We start from the raw sequence: 20,637 nt of genomic DNA, 5'->3' as shown, positions 1-20,637 counted from the left end.
CTGATCGTTGAGTGAATCTCTGAAAGCCTTCCATTTTAGTATCATGTTTAAGAAGTGGACATTTCAAGCATGGAACATTTTTATGTTGTGAATAGCATGATGTGAGAGTCATCTTACAGACTGGGCTGGGATCATGTTAAAGCTGTCAGACAGATGATTATAGTCTTTAGTGCTCTCACACTGCCACATTAGCACTGTGACCATAGAATTAAGAATTACAATAGGATCTCTATGACTGTGACCTTGTGGTCTGATCACAGGGTCTTCAGACCTGCCCCGCCCAGTCATCGCAGAGTGCCCACAAACAAAGTGTTTTGCTCCCCAGCCCAGTTTCCTAGCAGCGCCACCCAGAGGCAGCCAGAGGAAGTAACTCTGACCTGTGATGGAGGTTCTAGCTGTGAGAGAAGATTCAGTGAAAGGAATGTGTCAGGTCAGGTAGAAGAGAAACAGCAAGGTCAAGTCAACAGTGATCAATGTCTTACTCACCAGTGGTATAGCAGCTGCCACTATTGTCCAAGCATTGTTAGATTTGTGAATATCTAACTTGTCCTTTCCCTTCAGACACCCTTTCTGTTTCTTCCATCCCCAGGAACAAGGAAAGATCGATGTGATCTTCAACGTGGGGACAGATGACATCACCATTGGCGAGCCTGCTGTCATAGTTAGCGATGGCAAGTACCATGTTGTGCGCTTCACACGCAGCGGTGGCAACGCCACCCTCCAGGTGGACAACCAACCTGTCATCGAACGCTACCCGCCAGGTAAGGCATGGGGAAGGACTCTTTGAAAAGGAGATGATGGGTTGGGGTGGGAGTGGGAGTTCCAGATATGTACTGTATATATTAAGAGAATGGGAGGGGGAGGGAGAGATAACTAAATTGATCCAGGCTGCCAGGCTGTATTTTGAAAACACAGACATGGAGGAATGTGTATGGTGATTCCAATTCCAGGCTCTAGCAAACAGACATGAAATATCACAGAAATTCAAGGACAGTTGTTGAATGCGCTTGGCAAGCAAGAAATTTGCCTTTTGCCATAGAGTAAATGGGGTTTTTTCAACACGCTCCAGGGTTCTGTTTCGATATGTGCCATTTCACTATTTTAATGTATTCAGAGTACTTTATGGAGTCGCCACATGGAGTGCCCAGATAACTATTGCATAAACAATCTAATAACAATCTGAAAAGGACACATTTTCCTGAAGCTGCCTTGATGGATTTGAATTCTTCACAGTAATTGTAGCAGCCAAGCAGAGTGGAGTTGAGAATGGGATCTTCACACAGCCTCAGAGCAATGAAGGACCCCTCAGCAAAATCTCAGCTCTCATTTCACCCCGCGCCCCCCGCCTGTAAAAAATGTGCTTTTATATGAGAGCACTGTGAATGTGTGTGTGGCTTGAAAGGATGGAGAAAGGAGCTCTCATTCTGTCATCTGTTCCCCGTCCCCAAACCTCACATTCTGTCTGTTCCCCGTCCCCAAACCCTCACATTCTGTCTGTTCCCCGTCCCCAAGCCCTCACATTCTGTCATCTGTTCCCCGTCCCCAAACCCTCACATTCTGTCTGTTCCCCGTCCCCAAGAACCTCACATTCTGTCTGTTCCCCGTCCCTAAGCCCTCACATTCTGTCGTCTGTTCCCCGTCCCCAAGAACCTCACATTCTGTCTGTTCCCGGTCCCTAAGCCCTCACATTCTGTCTGTTCCCCGTCCCCAAGCCCTCACATTCTGTCTGTTCCCCGTCCCTAAGCCCTCACATTCTGTCTGTTCCCCGTCCCTAAGCCCTCACATTCTGTCGTCTGTTCCCCGTCCCCAAGAACCTCACATTCTGTCTGTTCCCGGTCCCTAAGCCCTCACATTCTGTCGTCTGTTCCCCGTCCCCAAGCCCTCACATTCTGTCTGTTCCCCGTCCCTAAGCCCTCACATTCTGTCTGTTCCCCGTCCCCAAGAACCTCACATTCTGTCTGTTCCCCGTCCCCAAGAACCTCACATTCTGTCTGTTCCCCGTCCCTAAGCCCTCACATTCTGTCTGTTCCCCGTCCCTAAGCCCTCACATTCTGTCTGTTCCCCGTCCCTAAGCCCTCACATTCTGTCTGTTCCCCGTCCCCAAGAACCTCACATTCTGTCTGTTCCCCGTCCCCAAGAACCTCACATTCTGTCTGTTCCCCGTCCCTAAGCCCTCACATTCTGTCTGTTCCCCGTCCCTAAGCCCTCACATTCTGTCTGTTCCCCGTCCCTAAGCCCTCACATTCTGTCTGTTCCCGGTCCCTAAGCCCTCACATTCTGTCTGTTCCCCGTCCCTAAGCCCTCACATTCTGTCGTCTGTTCCCCGTCCCTAAGCCCTCACATTCTGTCTGTTCCCCGTCCCTAAGCCCTCACATTCTGTCTGTTCCCCGTCCCTAAGCCCTCACATTCTGTCTGTTCCCCGTCCCTAAGCCCTCACATTCTGTCTGTTCCCGGTCCCTAAGCCCTCACATTCTGTCTGTTCCCCGTCCCTAAGCCCTCACATTCTGTCGTCTGTTCCCGGTCCCTAAGCCCTCACATTCTGTCATCTGTTCCCGGTCCCTAAGCCCTCACATTCTGTCATCTGTTCCCGGTCCCTAAGCCCTCACATTCTGTCGTCTGTTCCCGGTCCCTAAGCCCTCACATTCTGTCATCTGTTCCCGGTCCCTAAGCCCTCACATTCTGTCATCTGTTCCCGGTCCCTAAGCCCTCACATTCTGTCTGTTCCCCGTCCCTAAGCCCTCACATTCTGTCGTCTGTTCCCGGTCCCTAAGCCCTCACATTCTGTCTGTTCCCCGTCCCTAAGCCCTCACATTCTGTCTGTTCCCGTCCCTAAGCCCTCACATTCTGTCGTCTGTTCCCGGTCCCTAAGCCCTCACATTCTGTCGTCTGTTCCCCGTCCCCAAGAACCTCACATTCTGTCTGTTCCCGGTCCCTAAGCCCTCACATTCTGTCTGTTCCCGGTCCCTAAGCCCTCACATTCTGTCGTCTGTTCCCCGTCCCCAAGAACCTCACATTCTGTCTGTTCCCGGTCCCTAAGCCCTCACATTCTGTCTGTTCCCCGTCCCCAAGCCCTCACATTCTGTCGTCTGTTCCCGGTCCCTAAGCCCTCACATTCTGTCTGTTCCCTGTCCCTAAGAACCTCACATTCTGTCGTCTGTTCCCCGTCCCCAAGCCCTCACATTCTGTCTGTTCCCCGTCCCTAAGCCCTCACATTCTGTCTGTTCCCCATCCCCAAACCCTCACATTCTGTCTGTTCCCCGTCCCCAAGCCCTCACATTCTGTCGTCTGTTCCCGGTCCCTAAGCCCTCACATTCTGTCTGTTCCCTGTCCCTAAGAACCTCACATTCTGTCGTCTGTTCCCCGTCCCTAAGCCCTCACATTCTGTCGTCTGTTCCCCGTCCCCAAGCCCTCACATTCTGTCGTCTGTTCCCCGTCCCTAAGCCCTCACATTCTGTCTGTTCCCCGTCCCCAAGCCCTCACATTCTGTCTGTTCCCCGTCCCTAAGCCCTCACATTCTGTCTGTTCCCCGTCCCCAAGCCCTCACATTCTGTCTGTTCCCCGTCCCTAAGCCCTCACATTCTGTCTGTTCCCCGTCCCCAAGCCCTCACATTCTGTGTCTGTTCCCCGTCCCTAAGCCCTCACATTCTGTCTGTTCCCCGTCCCCAAGCCCTCACATTCTGTCTGTTCCCCGTCCCCCACATTCTGTCTGTTCCCCATCCAAAAAACCCTCACATTCTGTCTGTTCCCCGTCCCCAAGAACCTCACATTCTGTCGTCTGTTCCCCATCCCCAAACCCTCACATTCTGTCTGTTCCCCGTCCCCAAGAACCTCACATTCTGTCGTCTGTTCCCCGTCCCTAAGCCCTCACATTCTGTCTGTTCCCCGTCCCCAAACCCTCACATTCTGTCTGTTCCCCGTCCCCAAGAACCTCACATTCTGTCGTCTGTTCCCCGTCCCCAAGCGCTCACATTCTGTCTGTTCCCCGTCCCTAAGCCCTCACATTCTGTCGTCTGTTCCCCGTCCCCAAGCCCTCACATTCTGTCGTCTGTTCCCCGTCCCCAAGCCCTCACATTCTGTCGTCTGTTCCCGGTCCCTAAGCCCTCACATTCTGTCTGTTCCCTGTCCCTAAGAACCTCACATTCTGTCGTCTGTTCCCCGTCCCCAAGCCTCACATTCTGTCGTCTGTTCCCTGTCCCTAAGCCCTCACATTCTGTCTGTTCCCCGTCCCTAAGCCCTCACATTCTGTCTGTTCCCCCCGTCTGTCTGTTAAGTCCCTAAGTCCTCACATTCTGTCGTCTGTTCCCCGTCCCCAAGCCCTCACATTCTGTCGTCTGTTCCCCGTCCCCAAACCCTCACATTCTGTCTGTTCCCCGTCCCCAAGCCCTCACATTCTGTCGTCTGTTCCCCGTCCCCAAACCCTCACATTCTGTCTGTTCCCCGTCCCTAAGCCCTCACATTCTGTCTGTTCCCCATCCCCAAACCCTCACATTCTGTCGTCTGTTCCCCGTCCCCAAACCCTCACTTTCTGTCTGTTCCCCGTCCCTAAGCCCTCACATTCTGTCGTCTGTTCCCCGTCCCCAAGAACCTCACATTCTGACGTCTGTTCCCCGTCCCTAAGCCCTCACATTCTGTCGTCTGTTCACCGTCCCTAAGCCCTCAAATTCTGTCTGTTCCCCGTCCCCAAACCCTCACATTCTGTCTGTTCCCCGTCCCCAAACCCTCACATTCTGTCTGTTCCCCGTCCCCAAGCCCTCACATTCTGTCTGTTCCCCGTCCCTAAGCCCTCACATTCTGTCTGTTCCCCGTCCCCAAACCCTCACATTCTGTCTGTTCCCCGTCCCTAAGCCCTCACATTCTGTCTTCTGTTCCCCGTCCCTAAGCCCTCACATTCTGTCATCTGTTCCCCGTCCCCAAACCCTCACATTCTGTCTGTTCCCCGTCCCTAAGCCCTCACATTCTGTCTGTTCCCCGTCCCTAAGAACCTCACATTCTGTCATCTGTTCCCCGTCCCCAAGAACCTCACATTCTGTCATCTGTTCCCCGTCCCCAAGCCCTCACATTCTGTCTGTTCCCCGTCCCCAAGAACCTCACATTCTGTCTGTTCCCCGTCCCAAAGCCCTCACATTCTGTCTGTTCCCCGTCCCCAAGCCCTCACATTCTGTCTGTTCCCCGTCCCCAAGAACCTCACATTCTGTCGTCTGTTCCCCGTCCCTAAGCCCTCACATTCTGTCGTCTGTTCCCTGTCCCCAAGAACCTCACATTCTGTCATCTGTTCCCCGTCCCTAAGCCCTCACATTCTGTCATCTGTTCCCCGTCCCTAAGCCCTCATATTCTGTCTGTTCCCCGTCCCCAAGAACCTCACATTCTGTCGTCTGTTCCCCGTCCCCAAGCCCTCACATTCTGTCGTCTGTTCCACGTCCCCAAGCCCTCACATTCTGTCTGTTCCCCGTCCCTATGCCCTCACATTCTGTCGTCTGTTCCCCGTCCCCAAGAACCTCACATTCTGTCTGTTCCCCGTCCCCAAGAACCTCACATTCTGTCGTCTGTTCCCCGTCCCCAAGCCCTCACATTCTGTTCCCCGTCTGTTCCATTCTGTCTGTTCCCGTCCCTAAGCCCTCACATTCTGTCTGTTCCCGTCCCCAAGAACCTCACATTCTGTCGTCTGTTCCCCGTCCCCAAGCACTCACATTCTGTCTGTTCCCCGTCCCTAAGCCCTCACATTCTGTCTGTTCCCGGTCCCTAAGCCCTCTCATTCTGTCATCTGTTCCCCGTCCCCAAGAACCTCACATTCTGTCATCTGTTCCCCGTCCCCAAGAACCTCACATTCTGTCATCTGTTCCCCGTCCCCAAGAACCTCACATTCTGTCTGTTCCCCGTCCCCAAGAACCTCACATTCTGTCTGTTCCCCGTCCCTAAGCCCTCACATTCTGTCGTCTGTTCCCGGTCCCCAAGCCCTCACATTCTGTCTGTTCCCCGTCCCCAAGAACCTCACATTCTGTCTGTTCCCCGTCCCTAAGCCCTCACATTCTGTCTGTTCCCCGTCCCCAAGAACCTCACATTCTGTCTGTTCCCCGTCCCTAAGCCCTCACATTCTGTCTGTTCCCCGTCCCTAAGCCCTCACATTCTGTGTCTGTTCCCCGTCCCCAAGAACCTCACATTCTGTGTCTGTTCCCCGTCCCCAAGCCCTCACATTCTGTCGTCTGTTCCCCGTCCCCAAGCCCCACAGTTCCCCTCACATTCATTCTGTCTGTTCCCCGTCCCTAAGTCCTCACATTCTGTCATCTGTTCCCCGTCCCCAAACCCTCACATTCTGTCATCTGTTCCCCGTCCCCAAGCGCTCACATTCTGTCTGTTCCCCGTCCCTAAGTCCTCACATTCTGTCATCTGTTCCCCGTCCCCAAACCCTCACATTCTGTCGTCTGTTCCCCGTCCCTAAGCCCTCACATTCTGTCATCTGTTCCCCGTCCCAAACCCTCACATTCTGTCTGTTCCCCGTCCCCTAAGCCTCACATTCTGTCTGTTCCCCGTCCCTAAGCCCTCACAGTCCCTAAGCCCTCACATTCTGTCGTCTGTTCCCCGTCCCCAAGAACCTCACATTCTGCCCTCACATTCTGTCTGTTCCCCGTCCCCAAGAACCTCACATTCTGTCTCTGTTCCCCGTCCCCAAAGCCCTCACATTCTGTCTGTTCCCCGTCCCCAAGCCCTCACATTCTGTCTGTTCCCCGTCCCCAAGAACCTCACATTCTGTCGCCTGTTCCCCGTCCCTAAGCCCTCACATTCTGTCGTCTGTTCCCCGTCCCCAAGAACCTCACATTCTGTCATCTGTTCCCCGTCCCTAAGCCCTCACATTCTGTCATCTGTTCCCCGTCCCTAAGCCCTCACATTCTGTCGTCTGTTCCCCGTCCCCAAGAACCTCACATTCTGTCGTCTGTTCCCCGTCCCCAAGCCCTCACATTCTGTCGTCTGTTCCCCGTCCCCAAGCCCTCACATTCTGTCTGTTCCCCGTCCCCAAGCGCTCACATTCTGTCTGTTCCCCGTCCCCAAGCCCTCACATTCTGTCATCTGTTCCCCGTCCCCAAGCGCTCACATTCTGTCTGTTCCCCGTCCCTAAGTCCTCACATTCTGTCATCTGTTCCCCGTCCCCAAACCCTCACATTCTGTCATCTGTTCCCCGTCCCTAAGCCCTCACATTCTGTCGTCTGTTCCCCGTCCCTAAGCCCTCACATTCTGTCGACTGTTCCCCGTCCCCAAGAACCTCACATTCTGTCATCTGTTCCCCGTCCCCAAGCCCTCACATTCTGTCGTCTGTTCCCCGTCCCTAAGCCCTCACATTCTGTCATCTGTTCCCCGTCCCAAAGAACCTCACATTCTGTCGTCTGTTCCCCGTCCCCAAGCGCTCACATTCTGTCTGTTCCCCGTCCCTAAGCCCTCACATTCTGGCTGTTCCCCGTCCCTAAGCCCTCACATTCTGTCGTCTGTTCCCCGTCCCCAAGAACCTCACATTCTGTCATCTGTTCCCCGTCCCCAAGCCCTCACATTCTGTCTGTTCCCCGTCCCCAAGAACCTCACATTCTGTCGTCTGTTCCCCGTCCCAAAGCCCTCACATTCTGTCCCCAAGAACCTCTGTTCGCCTGTTCCCCGTCCCTAAGCCCTCACATTCTGTCGTCTGTTCCCCGTCCCTAAGAACCTCACATTCTGTCATCTGTTCCCCGTCCCTAAGCCCTCACATTCTGTCATCTGTTCCCCGTCCCTAAGCCCTCACATTCTGTCGTCTGTTCCCCGTCCCCAAGCCCTCACATTCTGTCGTCTGTTCACATTCCCGTCCCTAAGCCCTCACATTCTGTCATCTGTTCCCCGTCCCTAAGCCCTCACATTCTGTCATCTGTTCCCCGTCCCTCACATTCTGTCGTCTGTTCCCCGTCCCTAAGCCCTCACATTCTGTCATCTGTTCCCCGTCCCTAAGCCCTCACATTCTGTCATCTGTTCCCCGTCCCTAAGCCCTCACATTCTGTCATCTGTTCGTCCCTAAGCCCTCACATTCTGTCCCTGTTCCCGTCCCCAAGAACCTCACATTCTGTCATCTGTTCCCCGTCCCTAAGCCCTCATATTTCCCTCCCCAAGAACCTCACATTCTGTCATCTGTTCCCCGTCCCTAAGCCCTCACATTCTGTCATCTGTTCCCCGTCCCTAAGCCCTCATATTCTGTCGTCTGTTCCCCGTCCCCAAGAACCTCACATTCTGTCGTCTGTTCCCCGTCCCCAAGAACCTCACATTCTGTCTGTTCCCGTCCCCAAGAACCTCACATTCTGTCATCTGTTCCCCGTCCCTAAGCCCTCACATTCTGTCATCTGTTCCCCGTCCCTAAGCCCTCACATTCTGTCGTCTGTTCCCTGTCCCTAAGCCCTCACATTCTGTCGTCTGTTCCCCGTCCCCAAGCCCTCACATTCTGTCTGTTCCCCGTCCCCAAGAACCTCACATTCTGTCATCTGTTCCCCGTCCCCAAGCCCTCACATTCTGTCGTCTGTTCCCCGTCTCTAAGCCCTCACATTCTGTCGTCTGTTCCCCGTCCCTAAGCCCTCACATTCTGTCTGTTCCCCGTCCCTAAGCCCTCACATTCTGTCGTCTGTTCCCCGTCTCTAAGCCCTCACATTCTGTCTGTTCCCCGTCTCTAAGCCCTCACATTCTGTCGTCTGTTCCCCGTCCCTAAGCCCTCACATTCTGTCTGTTCCCCTCTAAGCCCTCACATTCTGTCATCTGTTCCCCGTCCCCAAGCCCTCACATTCTGTCTGTTCCCCGTCCCCAAGAACCTCACATTCTGTCGTTTGTTCCCCGTCCCCAAGCCCTCACATTCTGTCTGTTCCCCGTCCCCAAGAACCTCACATTCTGTCGCCTGTTCCCCGTCCCTAAGCCCTCACATTCTGTCGTCTGTTCCCCGTCCCCAAGAACCTCACATTCTGTCATCTGTTCCCCGTCCCTAAGCCCTCACATTCTGTCATCTGTTCCCCGTCCCTAAGCCCTCACATTCTGTCGTCTGTTCCCCGTCCCCAAGAACCTCACATTCTGTCGTCTGTTCCCCGTCCCTAAGCCCTCACATTCTGTCATCTGTTCCCCGTCCCCAAGCCCTCACATTCTGTCATCTGTTCCCCGTCCCTAAGCCCTCACATTCTGTCGTCTGTTCCCCGTCCCTAAGCCCTCACATTCTGTCGTCTGTTCCCCGTCCCTAAGCCCTCACATTCTGTCATCTGTTCCCCGTCCCTAAGCCCTCACATTCTGTCATCTGTTCCCCGTCCCTAAGCCCTCACATTCTGTCATCTGTTCCCCGTCCCTAAGCCCTCACATTCTGTCGTCTGTTCCCCGTCCCCAAGAACCTCACATTCTGTCATCTGTTCCCCGTCCCTAAGCCCTCATATTCTGTCGTCTGTTCCCCGTCCCCAAGAACCTCACATTCTGTCATCTGTTCCCCGTCCCTAAGCCCTCACATTCTGTCGTCTGTTCCCCGTCCCTAAGCCCTCACATTCTGTCGTCTGTTCCCCGTCCCCAAGAACCTCACATTCTGTCGTCTGTTCCCCGTCCCCAAGAACCTCACATTCTGTCTGTTCCCCGTCCCCAAGAACCTCACATTCTGTCTGTTCCCCGTCCCTAAGCCCTCACATTTCTGTTCCCCGTCCCTAAGCCCTCACATTCTGTTCTGTTCCCTGTCCCTAAGCCCTCACATTCTGTCGTCTGTTCCCCGTCCCCAAGCCCTCACATTCTGTCTGTTCCCCGTCCCCAAGAACCTCACATTCTGTCATCTGTTCCCCGTCCCCAAGCCCTCACATTCTGTCTGTTCCCCGTCCCTAAGCCCTCACATTCTGTCGTCTGTTCCCCGTCCCTAAGCCCTCACATTCTGTCTGTTCCCCGTCCCTAAGCCCTCACATTCTGTCGTCTGTTCCCCGTCTCTAAGCCCTCACATTCTGTCTGTTCCCCGTCTCTAAGCCCTCACATTCTGTCGTCTGTTCCCCGTCCCTAAGCCCTCACATTCTGTCTGTTCCCCGTCCCTAAGCCCTCACATTCTGTCTGTTCCCCGTCCCTAAGCCCTCACATTCTGTCGTCTGTTCCCTGTCCCTAAGCCCTCACATTCTGTCGTCTGTTCCCCGTCCCTAAGCCCTCACATTCTGTCTGTTCCCCGTCCCTAAGCCCTCACATTCTGTCGTCTGTTCCCCGTCCCTAAGCCCTCACATTCTGTCGTCTGTTCCCCGTCCCCAACCCCTCACATTCTGTCTGTTCCCCGTCCCCAACCCCTCACATTCTGTCTGTTCCCCGTCCCTAAGCCCTCACATTCTGTCTGTTCCCCGTCCCCAAACCCTCACATTCTGTCTGTTCCCCGTCCCTAAGCCCTCACATTCTGTCGTCTGTTCCCCGTCCCTAAGCCCTCACATTCTGTCGTCTGTTCCCCGTCCCCAAGCCCTCACATTCTGTCTGTTCCCCGTCCCCAAGAACCTCACATTCTGTCATCTGTTCCCCGTCCCTAAGCCCTCACATTCTGTCTGTTCCCCGTCCCTAAGCCCTCACATTCTGTCTGTTCCCCGTCCCTAAGCCCTCACATTCTGTCTGTTCCCCGTCCCTAAGCCCTCACATTCTGTCGTCTGTTCCCCGTCCCTAAGCCCTCACATTCTGTCTGTTCCCCGTCCCTAAGCCCTCACATTCTGTCGTCTGTTCCCCGTCCCTAAGCCCTCACATTCTGTCTGTTCCCCGTCCCTAAGCCCTCACATTCTGTCATCTGTTCCCCGTCCCCAAGCCCTCACATTCTGTCTGTTCCCCGTCCCCAAGAACCTCACATTCTGTCGTCTGTTCCCCGTCCCCAAGCCCTCACATTCTGTCTGTTCCCCGTCCCCAAGAACCTCACATTCTGTCGTCTGTTCCCCGTCCCTAAGCCCTCACATTCTGTCTGTTCCCCGTCCCCAAGAACCTCACATTCTGTCATCTGTTCCCCGTCCCTAAGCCCTCACATTCTGTCTGTTCCCCGTCCCTAAGCCCTCACATTCTGTCGTCTGTTCCCCGTCCCCAAGAACCTCACATTCTGTCTGTTCCCCGTCCCCAAGAACCTCACATTCTGTCGTCTGTTCCCCGTCCCCAAGCCCTCACATTCTGTCGTCTGTTCCCCGTCCCCTAAGCCCTCACATTCTGTGTCTGTTCCCCGTCCCTAAGCCCTCACATTCTGTCATCTGTTCCCCGTCCCCAAGAACCTCACATTCTGTCGTCTGTTCCCCGTCCCCAAGAACCTCACATTCTGTTGTCTGTTCCCCGTCCCCAAGAACCTCACATTCTGTCATCTGTTCCCCGTCCCTAAGCCCTCACATTCTGTCATCTGTTCCCCGTCCCTAAGCCCTCACATTCTGTCGTCTGTTCCCCGTCCCCAAGAACCTCACATTCTGTCGTCTGTTCCCCGTCCCCAAGAACCTCACATTCTGTCTGTTCCCCGTCCCCAAGAACCTCACATTCTGTCATCTGTTCCCCGTCCCTAAGCCCTCACATTCTGTCATCTGTTCCCCGTCCCTAAGCCCTCACATTCTGTCGTCTGTTCCCTGTCCCTAAGCCCTCACATTCTGTCGTCTGTTCCCCGTCCCCAAGCCCTCACATTCTGTCTGTTCCCCGTCCCCAAGAACCTCACATTCTGTCATCTGTTCCCCGTCCCCAAGCCCTCACATTCTGTCTGTTCCCCGTCCCTAAGCCCTCACATTCTGTCGTCTGTTCCCGTCCCTAAGCCCTCACATTCTGTCTGTTCCCCGTCCCCAAGTTCTGTCGTCTCTAAGCCCCCCCTAAGCCCTCACAAGCCCTCACATTCTCACATTCTGTCTGTTCCCCGTCCCTAAGCCCTCACATTCTGTCTGTTCCCCGTCCCTAAGCCCTCACATTCTGTCGTCTGTTCCCCGTCGTCCCTAAGCCCTCACATTCCCTCACATTCTGTCTGTTCCCCGTCCCCAAGCCCTCACATTCTGTCGTCTGTTCCCTGTCCCTAAGCCCTCACATTCTGTCGTCTGTTCCCCGCCCTCACATTCTGTCTGTTCCCCGTCCCCAACCCCTCACATTCTGTCTGTTCCCCGTCCCTAAGCCCTCACATTCTGTCTGTTCCCCGTCCCAAAACCCTCACATTCTGTCTGTTCCCCGTCCCTAAGCCCTCACATTCTGTCTGTTCCCCGTCCCTAAGCCCTCACATTCTGTCGTCTGTTCCCCGTCCCCAAGCCCTCACATTCTGTCTGTTCCCCGTCCCCAAGCCCTCACATTCTGTCTGTTGTCCCTAAGCCCTCACATTCTGTCTGTTCCCCGTCCCTAAGCCCTCACATTCTGTCATTCTGTCTGTTCCCCGTCCCCAAGCCCTCACATTCTGTCATCTGTTCCCCGTCCCTAAGCCCTCACATTCTGTCTGTTCCCCGTCCCCAAGCCCTCACATTCTGTCATCTGTTCCCCGTCCCTAAGCCCTCACATTCTGTCTGTTCCCCGTCCCTAAGCCCTCACATTCTGTCTGTTCCCCGTCCCCAACCCCTCACATTCTGTCGTCTGTTCCCCGTCCCCTAAGCCCTCACATTCTGTCTGTTCCCCATCCCCAAAGCCCTCACATTCTGTCGTCTGTTCCCCGTCCCTAAGCCCTCACATTCTCTGTCTGTTCCCCGTCCCCAAGCCCTCACATTCTGTCTGTCTGTTCCCGTCCCCATCCCCAAGCCCTCACATTCTGTCTGTTCCCCGTCCCCATTCTGTCATCTGTTCCCCGTCCCTAAGCCCTCACATTCTGTCGTCTGTTCCCCGTCCCCAAGAACCTCACATTCTGTCGTCTGTTCCCGGTCCCTAAGCCCTCACATTCTGTCTGTTCCCCGTCCCCAAGAACCTCACATTCTGTCATCTGTTCCCCGTCCCTAAGCCCTCACATTCTGTCATCTGTTCCCCGTCCCCAAGCCCTCACATTCTGTCGTCTGTTCCCTGTCCCTAAGCCCTCACATTCTGTCGTCTGTTCCCCGTCCCCAAGCCCTCACATTCTGTCTGTTCCCCGTCCCCAAGAACCTCACATTCTGTCTGTTCCCCGTCCCCAAGAACCTCACATTCTGTCTGTTCCCCGTCCCCAAGAACCTCACATTCTGTCATCTGTTCCCCGTCCCTAAGCCCTCACATTCTGTCATCTGTTCCCCGTCCCTAAGCCCTCACATTCTGTCGTCTGTTCCCTGTCCCTAAGCCCTCACATTCTGTCGTCTGTTCCCCGTCCCCAAGCCCTCACATTCTGTCTGTTCCCCGTCCCTAAGCCCTCACATTCTGTCGTCTGTTCCCCGTCTCTAAGCCCTCACATTCTATCTGTTCCCCGTCCCCAAGCCCTCACATTCTGTCTGTTCCCTGTCCCTAAGCCCTCACATTCTGTCTGTTCCCCGTCTCTAAGCCCTCACATTCTGTCGTCTGTTCCCTGTCCCTAAGCCCTCACATTCTGTCGTCTGTTCCCCGTCTCTAAGCCCTCACATTCTGTCTGTTCCCCGTCCCCAAACCCTCACATTCTGTCTGTTCCCCGTCCCTAAGCCCTCACATTCTGTCGTCTGTTCCCCGTTTAAGCCCTCACATTCTGTGTCTGTTCCCGTTATTTCACATTCTGTCTGTTCCCCGTCCCCAACCCCTCACATTCTGTCTGTTCCCCGTCCCTAAGCCCTCACATTCTGTCTGTTCCCGTCCCTAAGCCCTCACATTCTGTCTGTTCCCCTCCCCAAGCCCTCACATTCTGTCTGTTCCCCGTCCCCAAGCCCTCACATTCTTCTGTTCCCCGTCCCTAAGCCCTCACATTCTGTCTGTTCCCCGTCCCAACCCCTCACATTCTGTCGTCTGTTCCCCGTCCCAAGCCCTCACATTCTGTCTGTTCCCCGTCCCTAAGCCCTCACATTCTCGTCTGTTCCCCTCGTCCCTAAGCCCTCACATTCTGTCTGTTCCCCGTCCCCAAACCCTCACATTCTGTCTGTTCCCCGTCCCTAAGCCCTCACATTCTCGTCTGTTCCCCGTCCCTAAGCCCTCACATTCTCGTCTGTTCCCCGTCCCCAACCCCTCACATTCTGTCTGTTCCCCGTCCCCAACCCCTCACATTCTGTCTGTTCCCCGTCCCTAAGCCCTCACATTCTGTCTGTTCCCCGTATAAGCCCTCACATTCTGTCTGTTCCCCTTTCACATTCTGTCTGTTCTCCCCAAGCCCTCACATTCTGTCATCTGTTCCCCGTCCCTAAGCCCTCACATTCTGTCTGTTCCCCGTCCCTAAGCCCTCACATTCTGTCTGTTAGATAACCCCTCACATTCTGTTCTGTTCCCCGTCCCCAAGCCCTCACATTCTTCTGTCTCCCCGTCCCTAAGCCCTCACATTCTAACTCGTCTGTTCCCCTCTTCTCCTAAGCCCTCACATTCTGTTGTCTGATCCCCAAGCCCTACATTCTCGTCTTTCCCCGTCCCTAAGCCCTCACATTCTGTCGATTCTGTTCCCCGTCCCTAAGCCCTACATTCTACTTTCCCCTCTTCTCAAGCCCTACATTCTGTCATCTGATTCTCACATTCTGCTTCTCCATGCTTTAGCTAACAAATCAGCTCCAAAACAATATCCAATATACATTGCATCCTTATGATTCATTCTTCTCTAACTACTTAGATATAATTCTGTTTCTTTCCAAATCAAATTCTCTAACTACTTAGATATAGATTCTCAACTTTCATTTTCTTCTCTAACTACTTAGATATAGATGGAACTTTCCTCTTCTCTACCTACTTAGATATAGATTCTGCTTTCCCCTCTTCTCTAACTACTTAGATATAGATTCTACTTTCCCCTCTTCTCTAACTACTTAGATATAGATTCTACTTTCCCCTCTTCTCTAACTACTTAGATATAGATTCTACTTTCCCCTCTTCTCTAACTACTTAGATATAGATTCTACTTTCCCCTCTTCTCTAACTACTTAGATATAGATTCTACTTTCCCCTCTTCTCTAACTACTTAGATATAGATTCTACTTTCCCCTCTTCTCTAACTACTTAGATATAGATTCTACTTTCCCCTCTTCTCTAACTACTTAGATATAGATTCTGCCGTCTATAGATATAGATTCTACTTAGATATAGATTCTGTTCACCAACCCACTCTATGGGGTCGTGTCCCTAATGACACGGCGCTGACAGAGATGGCCGCCTCGCTTCGCGTTCCTAGGAAACTATGCAGTTTTTTGTTTTTTTACGTGTTATTTCTTACATTAGTACCCCAGGTCATCTTAGGTTTCATTACATACAGTCGAGAAGAACTACTGTATATATGATCAGCATCAACTCACCATCAGTACGACCAAGAATATGTTTTTCGATCCTGTGTTCTGCCTTACAAACAGGACAACGGAATGGATCGCATGCAGCGACCCAAAAACGACTCCGAAAAAGAGGGAAACGAGGCGGTCTTCTGGTCAGACTACAGAGACTGGCACATCGTGCCCCACTTCCTAGCATTCTTCTTGCCAATGTCCAGTCTCTTGACAACAAGGTTGATGAAATCCGAGCAAGGGTAGCATTCCAGAGGGACATCAGAGACTGTAACGTTCTGTGCTTCACGGAAACATGGCTCACTGGAGAGACGCTATCCAAAGCGGTGCAGCCAACGGGTTTCTCCACGCATCGCGCCGACAGAAACAAACACCTTTCTGGTAAGAAGAGGGGTGGGGGTGTATGCCTTATGGCTAACGAGGCATGGTGCGATGAAAGAAACATACAGGAACTCAAATCCTTCTGTTCACCTGATTTAGAATTCCTCACAATCAAATGTAGACCGCATTATCTACCAAGAGAATTCTCTTCGATTATAATCACAGCCGTATATATCCCCCCCCAAGCAGACACATCGATTGCTCTGAACGAACTTTATTTAACTCTTTGCAAACTGGAAACCATTTATCCTGAGGCTGCATTCATTGTTGCTGGGGATTTTGACAAGGCTAATCTGAAAACAAGACTCCCTAAATTTTATCAGCATATCGATTGCGCAACCAGGGGTGGAAAAACCTTGGATCACTGTTACTCTAACTTCCGCGACGCATATAAGGCCCTGCCCCGCCCCCCTTTCGGAAAAGCTGACCACGACTCCATTTTGCTGATACCTGCCTACAGACAAAAACTAAAAAAAGAAGCTCCCACGCTGAGGTCTGTCCAACGCTGGTCCGACCAAGCTGACTCCACACTCCAAGAGTGCTTCCATCACGTGGACTGGGACATGTTTCGTATTGCGTCAGATAACAACATTGACGAATACGCTGATTCGGTGTGCGAGTTCTTTAGAACGTGCGTTAAAGATGTCGTTCCCATAGCAACGATTAAAACATTCCCTAACCAGAAACCGTGGATTGATGGCAGCATTCGCGTGAAACTGAAAGCGCGAACCACTGCTTTCAATCAGGGCAAGGTGTCTGGTAACATGACTGAATACAAACAGTGCAGCTATTCCCTCCGTAAGGCTATCAAACAAGCTAAGCGTCAGTACAGAGACAAAGTAGAATCTCAATTCAACGGCTCAGACACAAGAGGCATGTGGCAGGGTCTACAGTCAATCACGGACTACAGGAAGAAATCCAGCCCAGTCACGGACCAGGATGTCTTGCTCCCAGGCAGACTAAATAACTTTTTTGCCCGCTTTGAGGACAAAACAGTGCCACTGACACGGCCTGCAACGGAAACATGCGGTCTCTCCTTCACTGCAGCCGAGGTGAGTAAAACATTTAAACGTGTTAACCCTCGCAAGGCTGCAGGCCCAGACGGCATCCCCAGCCGCGCCCTCAGAGCATGCGCAGGCCAGCTGGCTGGTGTGTTTACGGGCATATTCAATCAATCCCTATACCAGTCTGCTGTTCCCACATGCTTCAAGAGGGCCACCATTGTTCCTGTTCCCAAGAAAGCTAAGGTAACTGAGCTAAACGACTACCGCCCCGTAGCACTCACTTCCGCCATCATGAAGTGCTTTGAGAGACTAGTCAAGGACCATATCACCTCCACCCTACCTGACACCCTAGACCCACTCCAATTTGCTTACCGCCCAAATAGGTCCACAGACGATGCAATCTCAACCACACTGCACACTGCCCTAACCCATCTGGACAAGAGGAATACCTATGTGAGAATGCTGTTCATCGACTACAGCTCGGCATTCAACACCATAGTACCCTCCAAGCTCGTCATCAAGCTCGAGACCCTGGGTCTCGACCCCGCCCTGTGCAAGTGGGTACTGGACTTCCTGACGGGTCGCCCCCAGGTGGTGAGGGTAGGTAACAACATCTCCTCCCCGCTGATCCTCAACACTGGGGCCCCACAAGGGTGCGTTCTGAGCCCTCTCCTGTACTCCCTGTTCACCCACGACTGCGTGGCCACGCACGCCTCCAACTCAATCATCAAGTTTGCGGACGACACAACAGTGGTAGGCTTGATTACCAACAACGACGAGACGGCCTACAGGGAGGAGGTGAGGGCCCTCGGAGTGTGGTGTCAGGAAAATAACCTCACACTCCACGTCAACAAAACTAAGGAGATGATTTAGATGCACTATTGTAAATTGGCTGTTTCACTGGATGTCAGAAGGTGAATTCACCAATTTGTAAGTCGCTCTGGATAAGAGCGTCTGCTAAATGACTTAAATGTAAATGTAAATGTAAATGATTGTGGACTTCAGGAAACAGCAGAGGGAACACCCCCCTATCCACATCGATGGAACAGTAGTGGAGAGAGTAGCAAGTTTTAAGTTCCTCGGCATACACATCACAGACAAACTGAATTGGTCCACTCACACAGACAGCATCGTGAAGAAGGCGCAGCAGCGCCTCTTCAACCTCAGGAGGCTGAATAAATTTGGCTTGTCACCAAAAGCACTCACAAACTTCTACAGATGCACAATCGAGAGCATCCTGGCGGGCTGTATCACCGCCTGGTACGGCAACTGCTCCGCCCTCAACCGTAAGGCTCTCCAGAGGGTAGTGAGGTCTGCACAATGCATCACCGGGGGCAAGCTACCTGCCCTCCAGGACACCTACACCACCCGATGTTACAGGAAGGCCATAAAGATCATCAAGGACATCAACCACCCGAGCCACTGCCTGTTCACCCCGCTATCATCCAGAAGGCGAGGTCAGTACAGGTGCATCAAAGCTGGGACCGAGAGACTGAAAAACAGCTTCTATCTCAAGGCCATCAGACTGTTAAACAGCCACCACTAACATCGAGTGGCTGCTGCCAACACACTGACACTGACTCAACTCCAGCCACTTTAAAAATGGGAATTGATGGGAAATGATGTAAATATATCACTAGCCACTTTAAACAATGCTACCTTATATAATGTTACTTACCCTACATTATTCATCTCATATGCATACGTATATACTGTACTCTATATCATCGACTGCATCCTTATGTAATACATGTATCACTAGCCACTTTAACTATGCCACTTTGTTTACATACTAATCTCATATGTATATACTGTACTCAATACCATCTACTGTATCTTGCCTATGCTGCTCTGTACCATCACTCATTCATATATCCTTATGTACATATTCTTTATCCCCTTACACTGTGTATAAGACAGTAGTTTAGGAATTGTTAGTTAGATTACTTGTTGGTTATTACTGCATTGTCGGAACTTGAAGCACAAGCATTTCGCTACACTCGCATTGACATCTGCTAACCATGTGTATGTGACAAATAAAATTTGATTTGATTTTGATTTGCTTTCACCTCTTCTCTAACTACTTATATATAGATTCTACTTTCACCTCTTCTCTAACTACTTAGATATAAATTCCACTTTCACCTCTTCTCTAACTACTTAGATATAGATTCTACTTTCACCATTTTTCTAACTACTTAGATATAGATTCTACTTTCACCATTTCTCTAACTACTTAGATATAGATTCTACTTTCACCTCTTCTCTAACTACTTAGATATAGATTCTACTTTCACCTCTTCTCTAACTACTTAGATATAGATTCTACTTTCACCATTTCTCTAACTACTTAGATATAGATTCTACTTTCACCATTTCTCTAAAGCTACTTAGATATAGATTCTACTTTCACCATTTCTCTAAAGCTACTTAGATATAGAATCTACTTTCCCCTCTTCTCTACATATTTATATATAGATTCTAATTTCACCTCTTCTCTAACTACTTAGATATAGATTCTACTTTCAAAACTTTCTCTAACTACTTAGATATAGATTCTACTTTCAAAACCTCTCTACCTACTTAGATATAGATTCTACTTTCAAAACTTCTCTAACTACTTAGATATAGATTCTACTTTCACCATTTCTCTAAAGCTACTTAGATATAGATTCTACTTTCACCATTTCTCTAAAGCTACTTAGATATAGATTCTACTTTCCCCTCTTCTCTAACTACTTAGATATAGATTCTACTTTCCCCTCTTCTCTAAATATTTATATATAGATTCTACTTCCCCTCTTCTCTAACTACTTAGATAAAGATTCTACTTTCCCCTCTTCCCGAACTACTTAGATATAGATTCTACTTTCCCCTCTTCTCTAACTACTTAGATATAGATTCTACTTTCCCCTCTTCTCTAACTACTTAGATATAGATTCTACTTTCCCCTCTTCTCTACATATTTAGATATAGATTCTACTTTCACCTCTTCTCTACATATTTATATATAGATTCTGCTTTCACCTCTTCTCTAACTACTTAGATATAGATTCTACTTTCACCTCTTCTCTAACTACTTAGATATAGATTCTGCTTTCACCTCTTCTCTAACTACTTAGATATAGATTCTGCTTTCACCTCTTCTCTAACTACTTAGATATAGATTCTGCTTTCACCTCTTCTCTAACTACTTAGATATAGATTCTATTTCCCCTCTTCTCTACATATTTAGATATAGATTCTGCTTTCACCTCTTCTCTAACTACTTAGATATAGATTCTACTTTCACCTCTTCTCTAACTACTTAGATATAGATTCTGCTTTCACCTCTTCTCTAACTACTTAGATATAGATTCTGCTTTCACCTCTTCTCTAACTACTTAGATATAGATTCTGCTTTCACCTCTTCTCTAACTACTTAGATATAGATTCTATTTCCCTTCTTCTCTACCTATTTAGATATAGATTATACTTTCACCTTTTCTCAATGAACGAGAACTCTCGTCTTCTCCACTCCATTCATGTGGTTCCTCAGGAACACATTGTCTGAATATTCAGTACATAATCAGACTATAACATGTGTTGTGTAGTTACTCAATCAGTTGGATGCCCACATTTGGCCCAAGCATTTCTTTGTACTTTATCTTTATGGTAGGAGTTGTGTGTGTGTTTTGAGTTTTGATACATGCATGTCTTTATATCTGTTAAGTGTAGAAGACCAGGGTAAAATGAACTGTACATTACAGAGTTACAGCAGAGGTTTAGTTACAGTACAGCCAAGGTTTTTATCAAGTGGAGGGCGGCTCAAGGCTAGTTTTACCAAAGGTTTTTATTTTATGTTGGCTACCTCATCCACTTTGGCATGCCACCTCTGGGGCATTAACCCAGTCAGTGATTGACCTAGACGCACACTGGACAGCGAAAAACCCAAAACCAAAACACGATACATCACC

At 51.0% G+C, this 20,637-nt stretch overlaps 1 protein-coding gene across 1 annotated transcript in view; it reads left to right on the top strand.

Moving 5' to 3' along the window:
* Nucleotides 1-20,637, top strand: part of LOC135543760 (neurexin-2-like) — a 267,499-nt gene that overhangs the window by 222,776 nt on the left and 24,086 nt on the right. Inside the window, exon 14 of the mRNA XM_064971111.1 lies at nucleotides 590-761. Within this exon, the coding sequence (XP_064827183.1) occupies nucleotides 590-761 (172 nt within the window). The remainder of the gene's footprint in view (nucleotides 1-589; nucleotides 762-20,637) is intronic.

The sequence above is a fragment of the Oncorhynchus masou genome, chromosome 8 (assembly GCF_036934945.1).
Source record: "Oncorhynchus masou masou isolate Uvic2021 chromosome 8, UVic_Omas_1.1, whole genome shotgun sequence".
NCBI lineage: Eukaryota > Metazoa > Chordata > Actinopteri > Salmoniformes > Salmonidae > Oncorhynchus > Oncorhynchus masou.
The sequence above is the reverse complement of the archived record's forward strand: the minus strand, read 5'-3'. Positions and strand labels throughout refer to the sequence as shown.